This window comes from Protopterus annectens, chromosome 2.part1 (assembly GCF_019279795.1).
Source record: "Protopterus annectens isolate FY-2018-M chromosome 2.part1, PAN1.0, whole genome shotgun sequence".
NCBI classification, from domain to species: domain Eukaryota; kingdom Metazoa; phylum Chordata; order Ceratodontiformes; family Protopteridae; genus Protopterus; species Protopterus annectens.
In genome coordinates this window covers 1,195,657,462-1,195,674,666 of record NC_056729.1, presented here as the reverse complement: position 1 = coordinate 1,195,674,666, position 17,205 = coordinate 1,195,657,462, and the positions used below count along the sequence as shown (strand labels likewise).

Below are 17,205 nucleotides of genomic sequence, written 5' to 3'. Positions count from 1 at the left end.
TACTTCATCATTTGGATACATATGAGGAATACTTTGCTTCACCATGTTTCTTGTTTGGTCTACTGACCTGGGCAAAATATGTGTTCCTAGACCTTATAGATCTTGATAGGGGTAACATAGCATTACTGTGTTCAGTGCTTGCAATTTGTCTGTGTGATGAAGTATACTTTGGACCAGTTTAAGTTGAGTAAATTTTTGATAGTTGGAGAATTCCAACATGTTTACTTGAAATGTATGACTAAGTACTGCAAAAGTGCATTTAAATGAGACGTGTATGTAAGCAATGAAGATGAGGACCACTAAAAATAAACAAAAAACATGCAGAATAACAATCCAGGTGAATGGTTCAGTAAGGTGACCCGGCCATAACTTAAAGTCGTATTTATCTAGGCAGACAGAAGGTCTGGCAGCTTTTTAAAAGTGGAACCAAACAAAAAAAAACATGCTATCATAAGCATATGCATATAGGCAGAAGGAGGAGTGGTTGTAATCCTAAATTATGTGAACTGGCTTTCAGCTGAGACTCCCATTGGCTATCTGCTGACTGGCTGTTTAAGTTTTCTACATGTTCCATTATTGTATTGAAAATATAGACATCAGGAACAGAGATTGGTAGTACTGTAAGGTGATAAGCCTTATTCTGCAGATGCTTGATGTTAGTGGGAGGAAGTCCCAACTAGAGCTGCTTGGTGTTAGTGGGAGGGAGTCCCAATTAGAGCTGCTTGGTGTTAGTGGGAGGAAGTCCCAACTAGAGCTCTGGTATTCAGAATTTTACATTGTAGTACTTTTCTGACTGGAGCTATGACATTCTGTTTTGCTCTATGAATGAATGGAGTTGTAGTACTGACTACATGTTAACCACTTTGTTTATTAACTAACATAATTCATAAAGGTTGGTCATAGTAAGTGCTTTATGAATTAAGTACATTAACAAAGTTGTAATGATAGCCATGCATGTCTACAACTTCATTTTTTCATTAACTCTTAGTAAATCATTTTCAGTTCATTTATTACATCTACAGTGCAGTTAATACTCCATGAATTCCTTTATCTTCCTGCTTTTGCTATTACCCTCTGCCAAGTGGTCATCTAACCTAGTTAAGTTGTCCCTTCTGTCTTCTCCAGTCAAGCTCTTTGACAGCATTTTTCAAGTCACCTTCCTCACCCCTCCTCATAGCAATATTCTCATTGTAACAAAGTTCTGACAAGCCCACGCATGCCATTTTACATTAAATTCAGGGCAAGTGTTGCATCAGCCTTACTATGGTCATCATGGGTATAATGCTGAACACTACAGACCAGAACTGCAAAACCATATATACTGGACAGCAGAATACAGAGAGCTCAATATGTGAAGAGTAATTTGACTGCTGATGCAATGCAGATATCAAATGTCAAGTTTATTGTGTTATGTTTGTGACCCGAAGAAGGGAAATGGCAAATCTAGAATGTCCTGTACTTGTGACCCAAAGAAATGTAAAGGGGAACTGTAGAATACTTAATGCAGCCTGGGGTAGGCTATAAAAAAGTAAGACTGGCTATATGTTCTGATTATGCATTGCCTCCAGATGACAGCTGCCACATATAAATGAGTAGTATGTTCAATATAGGTCCTCAGATAGACTAAGGCTGATGAGCACATCACTAATAGAGGTGGTCATTTTGCATGAATGCACAGTGCCACAAACATGGCAGTTATACATATCAGGGCATAAAGAATCAACCTAAGGCTGGTCATAGTAAGAGCTTTACAAATTAAATTTATGAATGAATGAAGGTATAATACTGATGACACGTCTACACCTTCATTCATTCATTAACTTCACCCAAAACTGGTGTAGCATTCATGAAAGGAAGGAAAAACTCAGGTCTGCTCTATTAACTGAATCTGTCCTTTAGATAAATTAACCAGGGAAAAAGAATGATTTCTAAGTGTGCGCCTTTGACTACTCATAAAACTCTTAGTATGGATCAAAGATGCACACTTAGAGATTGGTTCTGAACGGACAGTTAAAAATAACACAGATCACTAACTCAATATACATGGTACAGAGGAACCAGGCATGAGTGTCGTCTTTCCTAGTATTTGTATTCTATTTAGAATCATTGGCAAAGAAAATAAGGAGCTCGGAAATTGAAGGATAGAATAGGCCTGGTATTGAAAAAATGTTGGCTTTATTTTCAGATATTATCTTTTACCTGATTAAACCAGAACAGGACATCTCAGTGTTGTGGAACACTCTGAGACAGTTTCAAGTCTTTTTGGGATATAAAATTAATGAAGATAAAACAAAGGCTATAGCTGTAAACTATGTGTCCACTCATGAACTGGTTCAGCAATACCTATATTTATGTCTCATGATAAAATGAAGTATTTAGGAGTATGGATTAAAAACAATTCTGTTATGGCAGCAAAGGAAATGTGGGAAGAGACTAAAGAAAAGATTAATACAAAAACTGAGAAACTGGGAGTGCATGCCTGTGGATACGGATAGCAAGATACAGGCGGTAAAAATATTTTTAGTCCTATTAGTTTTATACACAGGGCAGGCATATTTTTACCAACCAAAGGAGAAATTGTGGATAGTAATTGATAAAGAATTGGATGATTTTATATGGGAGGGGAAGAGGGCAGGGGTCAAGTGGGATAAGTTAAAGTTAATCATCTGATTAGAACAAGGTAGTTTATGATTACTTGATTTGAAGAGATATTTTAGAGCTACACAGTTAAGGTTCAGATACATAACACAAGCATAAAGCTATAATTCAATGTAGAAAGGGATGGTGATGATGCATGGGGGAATTCAAGAAATGAGGAGAGAGTGGAATTTTGGATGCAGATCCTTGAGGAGAATAACAAAAAATATACAGAATATTATATTCATAAATTTGCAGACATTATTCTAAGAGCTAAACCAACACAGGAATGTAGAAAGGAGATTTTGCCAAGAGGGGTGACTGTAATTAGGGATACAGAAATTAGATAACAGGAGGCTGAAATTTCTTGGAGAAAATGGCAAAAGAACCAAAATATTTGGAACAAATAACTAGAAAGGTAAAGGTAATACAGTAGGATGATGATAAGAAGAAGTTTGGACTGCAGGTTAGAGACTGCCATCTCTTCCATGTATTGATATCAGAGTATATGCAAAAAGAAAGGGATAGGGGAGTTCTGTGTGAAAGACCTGTTTTGGTAGAATTTTTAGTTGAATCTAGAATGGAAGTTGCTGTTTAAAAAGAGATAGTTAGTAGGGCATGTAAAATATTGCATGATAACTATAAGAATCAATCAGAGGAGGTTAGAAAATATCAGGAATCTACAAAGACTTAAAAAAATACATAAGGGAACAATGAGAGGGTAAATGTATGGCTTCCACGTATGCAGCAAAGTCCAGGAGATTTAATGTGTTTGTTTGGAAGTGTTTGCGTGGGTATTTGTATACCCCAAGCAGACTTCAAACAATTTTTCTTTAGGTAGATAGCAAATGTTGGCGGCATGATGGAGAAGAAAGGAGTAACTGGGAATATATTTTTGAGAGTGTAATGAGATGGTATATATTTTTAAAAAATCTCTTCAGACTACTCTGTCAGAAATATTGTGGGAGGAAATGGCTATAACTAAGGAAATTATTTTTTGAATTGGAACACAGGATCTGAATTGCCTAGACATAGTAAGACCTTATTAAGTTTAATTCTATTGGCCAAAAAAAAACATTTACTAGAAAATGGAAATCAGAATTTAAACCAACTGTAACTGAAATATTGAATATTGTAAAAGATAAAATAACTGGAAATGACAGCTTTAGAAAATGGAAGGAGGAATTTACATAGAAAAAATGAATTTGTGGGAACAATACATACAAAATAAAGTTCAGAAGGAGGATTGAGGTTTAAGGAAATACAGAAAGTGAGCAATTTATGTAATGTTGGACTGAATAAGTGTTGTTATACAGAAATAAAACATGCATGTAATGTATAATATATTTAAGTGAAAAAATATTAATATGGTTTGTTTTTGTTTCTATTAATGTAAGTATGCCATTGTCTTAAGTGTTAATTTCATAATGAGTTAAAAAGCAAAATGATGATGACCTGCAGACATATGGGAAGCACTGAGAAAATGATACCAATGAAAAGGAGCAGAAAAGGGAAGGGGGTACACATGGACCCATCTAGAGAACTAATGCAATATTCTATGTCTGTTCTTCTGTTTCCATCCCAGTTCTTTTAGGGTGAGTGCCTTGATCAATTTTTGAAAGTAGCACAAAGTAACTGAACAACTAGCAATAAAGCATAGCAGGGTCAAGGTTAGAGAAGCACTAGCACTCCCCAACCAGAGGGACAGCCATAGTTGTGTAAGACTAATTCAATGACCAACTATTCTATCCTGGGAGGACATAATAGTCCTATGACTGCATGGTTTTCCCTATGTGGGAGGCCAAGAGCTAATCTCTAGGCACCATGTAATGGAAATGGATGTCTAGATGATAGTCAACACCCAGCAGAATGAGTCTATTTCCAATCTTTGTGCAAACCGCACCCAGCTGTGGAAGCTAGAGCATATATAAAGAGACATTGGAGGACCTGCAGTATTATGTCTGCAACTTATTGACTTCCTCATCTTATACCATATGGTTGCCTAAAATCAAAACTGTAAGACACTTCCCTTACAGAAGGGAAAGATCTAACTTATCAGATCTGATGGATGTTCAGAGCACTGCCCATGAGAACTATATTGTTTTACAGTAATAGTATCTGTCAAACCATTAAATGTTCATCATTTAATCACTGCTGTAAAAGCCTTGGCTGTATGGGTTATATCTTGCATAGGATATAACAGCTGGCCATCATCCAAAACTTAAGGGCATCTTCCACATACCCAAACCAGTATCAACTTAAGCACAGTTGAATAAAAGCAATGATTTGGGTGCCAAGACATCAGAGCATTCATGCTGCTGAAAAATGCTCGTCTTCCAGGCTTTTGAGGCTTGATGGTCAGCTAATGGTTCCATATTGGGGATAAAATTCCGCATTTCATTGTTATTATAGAAACGTAACCTTTTCTGTGAAATAACTTAAAAAAGGCTAAGAAAGAGTTTCATGGAGTGCCATGTGAATTCAGTCACTTTTTTTCGGTGAAGTGTGACTTTTTACTTTTGTGGAAAAAGTTGTTAAAACTTTGTATTTGTTGTACTTACTAAAACTAGTGTTAAATTACTTTTGGGGAGCTGGGGTAAGTATTTAGTATGCTTTTCATTGTAGTTTTGGTTAAAACATCTACTTTTTGAATACCTACCTGTTTCACCAGGGCAGAATTTTAGCTTAACTATGGAGCAACAGACTGATTTCTCAGTTCTTCCTTCTTACAACCACATAAAGATGAACATTTCCAAACAGCCTTTGCCCCTTTAGCAGGCCACACATTTGACTCAGCCACAGACAGGTGACTCTGTTGTGGCCATTTATGGTTCCTTAGACCATTCAACTTTTTTCTTGGCTCCCTCTGGTATTGTTCCTTCAGCCACAATGGACCAGGGGATAGACATGTCCTCTGTGGCTGTTTAAAGGAGCACGTAATGCTTCTCTGTCTAGCCAGACTTGGATGACTGTCCCCAGGGAGGATTTGCCTCACGGGAATCAGTCTGATTCGATAGAAATTCATGTCAAAAAGAAACAGAAAGTTAAACACATTTATCTTCCCCTGACTCTGTTACTTTGGACAGGAGTGATTTATTGGGCTTAGCCCAGACTCCTGACTGTTCTATTTCTAGTCTTACTGGTAAAAAAAAGTAATTAATTTTCTGATGATTCACAATATACTGAACAGGAACATTATTTTGAATGGACAACTTCTGGTTTCTCTCCTCAGGTCACCAATTCTGAATCTGAGGAGAGGATTTCTTCTGACAGTGTCTTAGAAGGATTTTTTCGGAAACTATATCCAGAATGAACCTTTTTTTTTCAGTGGGAACATGATGACATTCCACTGTTCCTAAAAAAAATATTATGATTTATTACAACTAGAATGTCCTGAGCTCACACTGTTTCCTTGTAGCCCCCCACTTATTTTGAGTACATATTGTCTTTTGGAGAGAGTTAGTCATTGCTGTTGTAACTATGCATGTCTATTGTTTAAAATATATTGTTTTGAAGTTTTTGGTAAAATGCAATATAAAACAAATAAGTTGGGGGGGCTGTGCCCCCCACACCCCGCATAATTATATTTACTAACTCCAGGATCGCACTACAGTGGTGAAAGGGCATATACCTTTTACTTACCTTGCAGTATTCTACACAGTGCCATATATACTAAGTTCAGTTCAGTGAAATGAGATTCAGTGAAATGAGTTTTCAGTAATTTGAGTTTTCAGCAATGTGGTCAAGGTGAAATGAAATTCAGTGAAATGAGATTCAACAAAGCAAAGTAGACCCATATTTATATCTATCTATATATATGGGTCCACTTCACATGACTGAAAGCTCAAAATGCTGAATTGCAAAATACAAAATGTTAAGCCATAGACATAACGTGTGTTTCCCTTCACCTGTGAATTGCTTAACATAACAAAAAATGCACAGACCCATGAATACCAAACATTTCATCACAAATAAAATTAACATTCACAAAACCAAATAAACCATGCAAATATCACCAACAATTCATCTCAGCAAATAAAAACTATAAAAGAAAAAAATGCACACTTACAACACTAACGACTAACTCTTTCCAAAATTAAAAACCACCTACTCACCTTATTAACAAACAATAGACGACATAAAACCAAACTAGGTGGGGGGCCATGTCCCCCTTGCCCCAATGTGGGGTGCTGCACCCACACACCACCAAACTATATATACTAACCCCAGAATCGCACTACAGTGGGCAAAAGGGCATATACCCTTTACTTACCTTAAAGTACAGTATACACTGCCATTTTGTATTTCGCAATTCAGTACCGTAAGCTTTCAGTATTCTGAAATTCAGTCAAATGAGTTTTTAATATTTTGAACATTCGGGATTGTGGACTCAGTCAAATGAATTTCAGTATTTTGAGCTTTCAGTCATCTGAAGTGGACCTAATATATATATATATATATATATATATATATATATATATATATATATATATATATATATATATATGGATTCACTTCAGAAGCTCGAATTTACAAAATCTCGAACTTCAAATAACCAAAACCAAAACATCAAGTTTTGTAAACTCGAACTTATGAAATGAAACCCCAAAAAAAAAAAAAAAAAGACAACTGCAGGGGCTTCACCCCTGCATTCTATAGGGCTGTGCCCCCCACACCCCCCTACTTAAATATACCAACTCCAAGGTCATGCTACAGTGGGGAAATGGGAAATCTCCCGTCTTGCGCTGTATGCGGAAGCGCAAAACGGGAGATTTCTCATTTCCTGTCAACACCACACACAAAAGAAAAACATTACATACACACAGAGCGTACAAGAATCCTTGCCTCTGTGTGTACGCAATGTATTAAGGTAAGTAAACTTTTATTTTTCAACACTACACATATTCGATTTACTGAAATCTCGATCATATGGTCCCGACCATACGAAATTCGAGATTTCAGTAATTCGATTATGTGAAGTGTACCCATATATATATATATATATATATATATATATATATATATATATATATATATATATAAAATATATGTATATATAATAAGTAGGAGAGAGAATGAATTGCAGAGTAAAAAAGCCCTCTGGAAAAAAAAAAAGATTTAACGGTGTTAATAATAAATTTCAGATTTTCTATTTTCTTATTTGAATCTCATTTTTTTAAAGATTGTGGAGTTGCAAAATTGGGCCTCACACTTTTGAAAGGGAGCTCTGATGGATTACCTTCTTCAGCTGCTCTCACTGATGTCAGGGTTGCTTCCAAAATTTAGTTATTAGTGTTACGGACAGTTCCCTTTGCTCCTACATTAATGGGTCAGCTGGCATCAGGAATGTTTCATTGGGACTATAAATACTGGTTTTGAAATACATAAAAGCTATAATTTATCAACCCACAAGAAACTTGTATCGCGGGCTTCATAGAGATTCACAGTACATGCGCTGGTACTTTTCTAGTAATGCATATAGGAGGTGCGAGCAATTGCTTGTAGATTTGTAGTCACTATCTAGCATTTACAGTGGTGCAATGTACACTTGTCATACTGCCACAACCCTATAGTTGGACAGAAAGTCTCTGAATTGTTGAAAAGCATGTAACTCATCACACAATCTTTGGCTAATAGCATATTATCTCTGGGGCAGAAAACACAAATCCTTCTTTTATGTTGAGATTTAATACCTGCAGTGCTGACATCTGAGTCCTGTACAATAGGCACATTGTACGGATGTAGTGTGCATCATTTCCTTAACATGTTAAACTGAGATCATGTCTATTGATGTTGACACTTGTCCAGCTAAAAGTAAAAGCCAATAGTACTGTTGTAGCCAGTTCATGCAGTTTCCAGGCTATCACTTCATTGCCATTTTCACTCACTATTCATGTAAAGCTGCATTCACTTATTTTATTTTTCAATTATTTTGCTTGATTGCTAACTGGATAGCCAGGTTGTGCTCACCATTAGTGTATTTTTGCAAGTGTGATCCAGAAGACACAGCTATACATCTGTACAGTTAAGCATACAGTGTCTACAAAATACAATGAAATATGAACAGTAAAAAAATGAAAAAATATGTAAGATCAGCAAGGAGCACAGCAATAATACATAGGTTAGCTGAACTGTTAAACACTGATAAATATTGTAAGGATGATAATATATGACAAAACAGAATTATCTATGTTTTCTCACAATCAGGTGACAAGTACTTTATGCCAAATGAAAATTCTTGAGATTGAAAATTGTGGCTGACTCAATGTTTGGAAAGTGATTATTTCTACCCTTTGGGCTAGTGTACTCCATTTCTGGGAATTTTCGAAACAGTTAATAATAAGGCTATGGGGACACTGGTGGGTATTCAGTGGTTGATTAAGTTAGATGGAGGGCATGTGCTGCCCTAACTATGCAATGAGCAAGCTAGAACTGGCTGTAGAACAATCTAACTTCTGAGAGTGATTATCTCAAAGCAGAGAAAAGGTAGTCTATTAGCATCTGAACATGAGCCTGCCAATAATTATAGCCTTCAGCAAAAGAAATATATTCTTCCAGGGTCTGGTACTTTATGAGCACCAGGCAAACACTGGTCAGTGCTCTGATGGTGGAGCTTTTTTCCCCAACTCTATTTGTAAATAGACATAAAGTCTTTGTAGAATGGTGTTCACTTAAAACTGCTGCCTTACCATTTTGTTGATGTACTTGGTATGTAAACCATGCTCATCCTTTATCCACTCATTAGTTCCTTCAACATCCTGCTTGTACTTTGGGCTAATGACTATTATAATCATCACCGTCTTCTGCAGATTTAAACAAAGAACACAAAGAACAGCAACATTACTTTTGCATGTGCTACTACATTCAGGGAATTGTCTTAACATTCATGACAGTACCAAGAAAAATGCAGTTTTATAAAAATTTACCATAACTGTAGATATTCATATAGATCATTGTTGCATTATTGCTCACTATTGGATAATATCTTGCCAAGGGTACTATATGTTTGCCAGTATACCAAAGCTTGGGCGCCTTCATCTTATGCCGTACGTCTGACTTATGAACTACGCAAAATATGTGCTAGTACATCAAGAACATATTAGAGTAAATTTCCTCTTTCTAATAAAAACTTAGGTGCCAGACCAGGGGTAAATTTATGATTCTCCATCCACTCATCCAAACTGTGCTTGAATAAGTTCAGGACTTTGTTTCATATGGATGGGAAGCCTATTCCAAAGAAGGGGTGGTCTCTGAGACGCATACCTATCCATCCAGCATGTCTCATTTATGTTGCAGAAGAGGTTTAGTTCTCTGGATCATGTGTTTCTGATGTCATTTGTTTTCTGTATGTGCAACAAGTCCATTAAGGCTGGATCAGAGCATGCTTTGTAAGCCAGGCATAGGTCACCACTCAGCAGCCTGCAGGAGACTGAGTATAAGGATAAGGCTTTGAGGCAGTCCATATAGGACTTGTTTTGCCCTAAAGTATTTTTTTGTGAGGAACTTCTGTGGATATTCTAGTTGTTGCATATGCCTGGTGAGGTACATACCAAACAGTGGTATTGCACTCAATGACTGGTCTAATGAGAGCTGAGTACAATGGAATCATTACATCTTGGAACCTGCATGCCATACCCTTGCTTATAAGTTCTAAAACATAGACACATGATGGTCAAAGGCCAAGTCATTATCTACATGCATTCCCAAATCCCTGACAACTAAGTCTACTCTAGTCAATGTAGTCTTTGAGTCTAGTCAATGTAGTGATTTGCAGGGATAGCCATCTTACTGAGAGACGCTATAATGCACTTCTTGTCATTGCGTTTCAGACCTTGACTCTGGCACTAATTATTACTTTGTGTCATCAGGTGATTCAATGAATGCACCTAGTTTCCAGTCATCTGCAAACTTGGTCAGATAGAGGTCTTTGATGTTAGCCTTGACTCCAGAGAAGCAGAAGCCACACTGAGCCCTGAGGTACTCTGCTAGTGAACGGCCTTTATGTGGAGCTGGACTCCTCTGTCCTAACTTCTTAGGTCCTATTTATGAAACTACTGGCTATGTAGGGGTTTAGACATGATTTAGTAAGCTTGTCTACAATGCCTGAGAAGAGTATTGTGTTGAATGCCTTGGCGAGGTCAGGGTAGGCAGTATACACCATTTTGACCCTCATCCATTGCTTTAGTGACCCTCTTGAAGAAGTCCACCATGCTGAATAGGCATGACCTACCTTTGATGAAACCAAACTGAGGTGGATCCAATGTCTAAAGGTTTCCTATGCAGTCATTTATCATATGTATGATATGCATGTTTTTGATGTAACTAGAGACAGCTCCTGTGTCCCTTTCTGTGCAGTAGCTGATCTAAGTGTGTAAAGGTATTATAGCCCTGCTCTCCATGGCTTATATATATATATATATATATATATATATATATATATATATATATATAAAGTATTTTTTGACTGCCATAGCACATTATTTATTTATTTATTTAATTTATTAACTGGGAAAGTCCAACTTGGAATAAAGCCAATTTTCAGCAGAGGCCCAGGGAGAAATGTTCCAGACGCATGTCTTTAAATGTGGGAGGAAAATGGAGCACCCAGAGGAAACCCACATGAATGCAGGGAGGACATGCAGACTCCACACAGAAGGCAGTCCATCCAAGAATCGAACTGGAGAACCTCTTACTGTGAGGAGACAACACTACCACTGCACCACACATTATGTTTCAGTCAGCAATGGTTACAATAATAATAGTGATATGTCCTTATTATGTTTCAGAAGGGCAGGATGCCATACCTGACTTCCAGAGTCTAGTACCCTTCCCCCTCCAAGTATGGTGGATGTACTACCATCTGTGATGTCTGGATACTTCCACTATAAAACAGGCATCTGCTCACACCATATTTGATCATTCATGCTGCATTTCACAGTGATATTGCCTGCAGACTGGTGTGATTCAGCCCATAACAAAGCTCAGGAGAGATACATACCCAGTGGGGAACCCCTTATCCTTTTCCAATTGCTCTTGTTTAGGTATTTTCCATTTGGAATATAGTTTTTGTTTTGTGGATATCAAAATGACAACTATGGGTCTCCAAGACCTAGATGTCAGAAATATGCCAGGTCATAAAAAGAGTAACTGTTCCTGTAGGAGACAAATCTATCACAAAGACTTTTGCAACTATTGTGTTGTTTTGTTTAGGCTCAGAGCACAACATTCAAGGCTGTAGATTCTCTCAGCATTTCACTACTAAAACTCTAAAAAACTGGCAGTGTTCCTGACAGCACTACAGAAGAGGATCAAAGCCTTCATCTAGTCTTTGATAGTGTCCTCAGGCTCTTCAGCCTCCATTGTCCTTGCAAAAAGAAACGTCCTGAGGAGAAGGCAGAAAGAGATGTGGGGTAATGCAACTAAGATATCCAACATCCCAGAGCCTAGCATGTGTCACCTAGTGGAAGCATAGCTGATTTAACCAGTGCCTTGGGCCAGTACTATGAACCAATGTCCCAACCCCCCCCCCAGCTCTTTAAGTGAAGAGCAGAACAAAAAAATGGACCAGGTGGCCATATGCACAACAACACCCACCCGCTTCAGTTATTCAGTTCACATTTCTGTGTCCCTGCCCCCAGCTCTCCTTCAACATACCCTGCCTGCAAGGAGTGCTACAGTGCTCATGCTTTAGTTTAAAAATTCTTCACTTTAAACTGTAGCAAACAGTTGCTGCTGTTTATACCCTATATGACTGCAAGAATGCTACAGTTCTCAGGTTTTAGTTAAAAGAAAAATATTTTTTTCTTTTGAACTGTAACAGACTGCTTGTTACAATGTAGCACACAGTTGCTACAGTTTAGACCACACAAGGAGTGCTACAGTGCACAGGTTCAACAACAAATGCAGTATCAACTTTTAATAACCGGCATTGCATAAAAGAAAGATCTGGATAGGCTGATCGCACCCTCCCACCACCACCACTTTGCACCCAGGCAGTTGCCCCTCTTACCCCACCTTAGCTACACTACTGCTACCTAGCCAGTGGCTAGGGTTTGGCTTTTATATCAGATGCTCACTCCCACGTGGTCATTGTTGAAATGTGTTTCAGTTTCTGAAGGGGATGACAGAAAATGCTCTATCCTCATGGGTGATGTTACTGGCTGTGAAGTGGAAGTTGGGTATTACCATTCACAGGCTAAAACTTCAAAGGGAGATAATCCCTGTTAAAAGGACTCAAAAGATGAAACAAAGATCATTGGCCCCAGACTGCCTGCAGATTTCTGATCCCTAGACTATGGACAGGTCCTTCCCTCTTTCCCAGACCAAGGCTTTTCCTGAACAGTGGATAACTCTGTGTCAAGGATTTTCACAAACCCTGCAAAGACTGCATCCATGTTGAGATCCATGTGTGTGTATGCAGTCCCATCTGGAAAAAGAAATAGGGAGCACTCTCTTGAAAAAGGTATAAGCAGGCTCCCCAAAGAGTGAGGGGAAAATACCCGGATTCTTCTTCTCAGATGTCTTACCCCTTTGGATATGAACATGACACAGGATACATTCTTTCTTCTTTTTTTCTTAAAGGGAAAATCTCATTTGGAGAAACTCTTGGAAGAATGAAAGAAGACTTCAAACTAGAAACAAAGGAGGCATCAGATGCTGAGAAGAGATGTTTTGTCTTTACTGGTCGTGGATGTCCTGAAACCTGCAACTTTTCTTTATGTTTTTTTGAGCTGTGGAGGATGCCTTTTTTGTAGCATCAAGAAACCAAGCACTCAACCGCCTCCTCCCTTCAAGATGCCTGATAGTGTTTATAGGGTCCAAGTGTTCCATAAATACCTTTACAAGACTCCTGTCATGAATAAAGCTGTTGTGTCCATAGATCCAGTGAAGGGGTCCAGAATGACCTCTGCTCCCAGTTCCTTCTCAAATGTCAAGGACAACAGAATACTAAACTGATCTGGGAAGAAGGTTTAAACAGCTGCCACTCTAGTCTTTAAGTCCATCAATTGTCAAGTTTCAAATATAAATTTAGAGAAAAGCTAGTGGAGATATCTGATGTGGGTCTAAAGGCAAAACTGATGGCATTTACACCCAGACTTCTAGTCAGATAGCAAAAAACACTCTCTTAAGTGTGATTATGATGCTATGAGTGCATCCTGGGCAGCAGCTGTTGGTTCTGTAATCAAAAGCCATGCCTGGGTGAGGCTACAACTCCTGCCAGTAGATGCCAAAATGCAACTCTTGACTGCAACCTTTGAGAAGGGGCTGCTCTTTGGGAACCCTACAAATAAAAAGTTCAGGAAAATAGTGGGAAGGGGTAAAATAATGCAGAATGGTAAGCAGTTTTGTTATGCTCCCATGCAAAGGTATGACAGAAACTATCCCTCTAAACCTCTTACTGTTCCAGACAAGGTAGAAGTAAGCAAGCAGAAGATAAAAAAGATAGTAGAAGGAAAAGAGCTGGGGGACCACAGAAGAAAGCCTGAGAGACCACACTTGGGAGACCACACAAGCCTTTGGTCCCCAGGAAGTAACCAAGACTACACCAAAATTTTAGGAAGATACATAACATGTCCCCAAAAGTGGAAATCCATCAGACAGAGCATGTGAGCCCTACAAATAATTTCTCAGGGTTATGGATTACAATTTTCAGAATGAACCAAGGATTCATCCAATGCCATAATATCATAGCCACCTTATTTCTCTCATTCTGGAAGACTTTCTGGGATTACGGGAAATAGAATCAGTAATATTAAAACACCAAAACCAGGATTCCTATCTGAGGTTTTATCTAGCCTCCAGATGGGAAGGGCCTTGGAGACCAGTACTTGTATTTTCAAAACTCAATACCATCATCACCATCCCACCATTTAAAATGTCAGCCCTGCAGGCCCTTCTTCCCCTCCTATTCTCTCAGACATTGATGGTTACCTTAGATCTCATGGGTGTCTATGTCTACATTCCTATTCACAAGCACTACAGGTGCTTTCTCAGATTTTCAGCAGAGAGCTGCCCTTTCAATTTAACTCCTTGTCCTTTGCACTGACTATTGCTCCCAGAGTTCTTTGCCAAGAGCCTAACACCAGTAACTGCATTTTGCAGAAAAACTAACCTTCATGTTTATCTACACTTAGATGGCTATGTCCTTCTGGCACTGTTTCAGAAGGAGGTAGAGAGGGTCTTTACTTTTATCATGGAATACTTCCAAAGTCTAGAGTTCTCTTTCAGTATCCCACAATCAAATCTTACCCCTTCCAAGACACTGATATTCCTATGCTGCATTTTAGACTCCAACTTCAGAAGGCCTTCATTCAACAAGAGAAAGTGGAATATTTAGAAAAATGCTTCTTGTCTAAAACTGGAAGGGAGGGTATCAGCAAAGGAGCATGTCAGAGTTCTGGAATACATGGCTCCATCTTCTTGATGATGCTTTTTGCCATACTGCACATGAAAAAAACTACAGTGATACACAAGATCCACCTGGAGCCACCATTCTAAGTCCATTAAATGAGTTACTCCCATTTCATTCTATATCACCAGAGAGCTGAAATGGTGCTCAGCCAACTCAGAGTGAATGTGGAATTTTCTGTCCCTCAATGTCCAGATATTAACAACATATGCTTCAGACCTAACCCAGGAATTCAAAGCCCATTGTGGAATGCAATCCAAAGGAAGAAGTATATAAATGTGAAGGAGATGATGCCCTTGATTCAGATTCTCAAGGCTTTCAAACCAATATGTAAATGGGATGTTTACTTAGTGGTAAAACAATACTATGGTCATGTGGTATATCAAGAGACAAGGAGAAACATGGTTGTACCCCCTTTGCTGTCTAGCCATGTGTGCCTTTGACTTAGCTCTGCAGTCCTACATGACCATAAAAGTACTTACATTCCTTCACATCAGAATACAGTAGCAAATCATTTGAGTAAAAAAAAAAGAATACAGTAGCAGATCAATTCAGCAGGTGGAAGCCAGTCCCACACAAATGGATGCTGCAGATGGCTGTCTGCCCTTAACTAGTATTAAACTGGGATCATGACCTGCTTGCATCCCTGAACAACAGGCAGTTGAAAAAGTTTTGTTTAAGGAAGCTTGGGTACTAGATACCTTTCCCTTCAAATGGAGAGGTCTTTTCCTATAGGCATTCCCTCTGATCACCATACTCCCCAGAGTGATACAGCATGTAAGACAGGAGAGGTCAAAGATGCTATTAACATCACCATTTTGACCCAGGCAGCACTGGTTCTCCCTCCTCAAGGAAATCTCCAGGGAAAACATGTTCTGCAATTGCTAGTTGCTCTCCGCACTCAAGATAAGGAGGCTCGCATGCACCTTAGTTAAACATTACAGTTCATAGCCTGCATGATCTAACTTTCAAACATCATTTCACAAAAATACTAACTATCTAAATGGGAAGTGTTTTCCTCTTGGTTCCATAGAGGTTCATAGGTTCATAGGTAGGTATTAGGCTATCGGCCCAAGGGCCTACGTAAGCCTAGCCAACAAGGTTCCCTGGCTTATGCCACCCAAGAAAGTTATTTTCCTGTGCCACTGTCGAGCAGAGACACAGAAGTGATCCCCGGGGTGTATTTCCTATTTCCCATCCACTCATCAAGATTTTTCTTGAAGAGTGCTAATGAAGAACTTTGCTTGACATAGATGGGTAGCCTGTTCCAGAGTATGGGAAGTCTCTGGGATAGGAATCTATCCCTCCAGCATGTCCTGTTTATTGTGGTGACAAGGTTTAGATCCCTAGAGCATGTAGCTCGGGGGAAATCAGATACTAGTCTGACAACTCCACTCTAGCATGGTTCCAAAGTTAACTATCAGATCAATCACAAGCCGTGATATGGCAATCCATCTGCTCCTCATTCCTTCCATTTTCAGTCAGTGTTCCTCAAGGTTCCATCCTAGGACCACACTCTTATAATGCCTTCATAAATAACTTATGCATTGCATCCGTACATGCCAACGTAATAGAATACACTGACGATTCTGCTCTTATTTGTTCTGTCCAAAAGCACTCTCATGTCCAACAAATCAAAAGGAATCATTCACCTCAACTGAAAATTGGCTAGCTACAGCAGAGGCATTTCTGACCCTAAAGAAAACAAAACTACTCTTTTTCACCCCTACGTCACGTCTAGTAAACTTTAAAGTTATCTCCAGTAACCACACAGTGAATGAAACTGTGCCTCAGGCTAAGCTTGTGGGCATCATAATAGATAACAATATGAAATCTGACATTTACATCCAAGAAGCTATTAAAAACACAAAAACACTAGATCTCCTATACAGAGTAAAACAGATCCTGAACAACACCAATACAGCTACCCTGGCTACTGTGTATCTACTCCTCCGTTTCATCTGTGCTTCCCTAATCTTTACCCATCTGCAGTCAACACTAAGAAAAAAAATTGGAGCAGTACTATAACAAAATAGCAAAGTTTGCATCTAAAACCTGTAGTCTGCACATAACTGTGTCACCCTCAAAAACCTCACCTGGTTTGAGTTTCCTCACTACCTCTCTTTCTCTCAGCTACTAGTTACACATAAGCTAGTCCA

The 17,205-nt window shown here is 38.6% G+C and overlaps 1 protein-coding gene across 4 annotated transcripts in view; it reads right to left on the bottom strand.

The window, feature by feature from the left end:
* TRAF3IP2 (TRAF3 interacting protein 2) overlaps window positions 1-17,205 on the bottom strand; it is a 765,530-nt gene that overhangs the window by 238,341 nt on the left and 509,984 nt on the right. For all 4 annotated transcript variants that reach the window (XM_044062725.1, XM_044062727.1, XM_044062728.1 and 1 more), the window contains one exon: window positions 9,327-9,440. In XM_044062725.1, coding sequence (XP_043918660.1) covers window positions 9,327-9,440 — 114 coding nt within the window. The remainder of the gene's footprint in view (window positions 1-9,326; window positions 9,441-17,205) is intronic.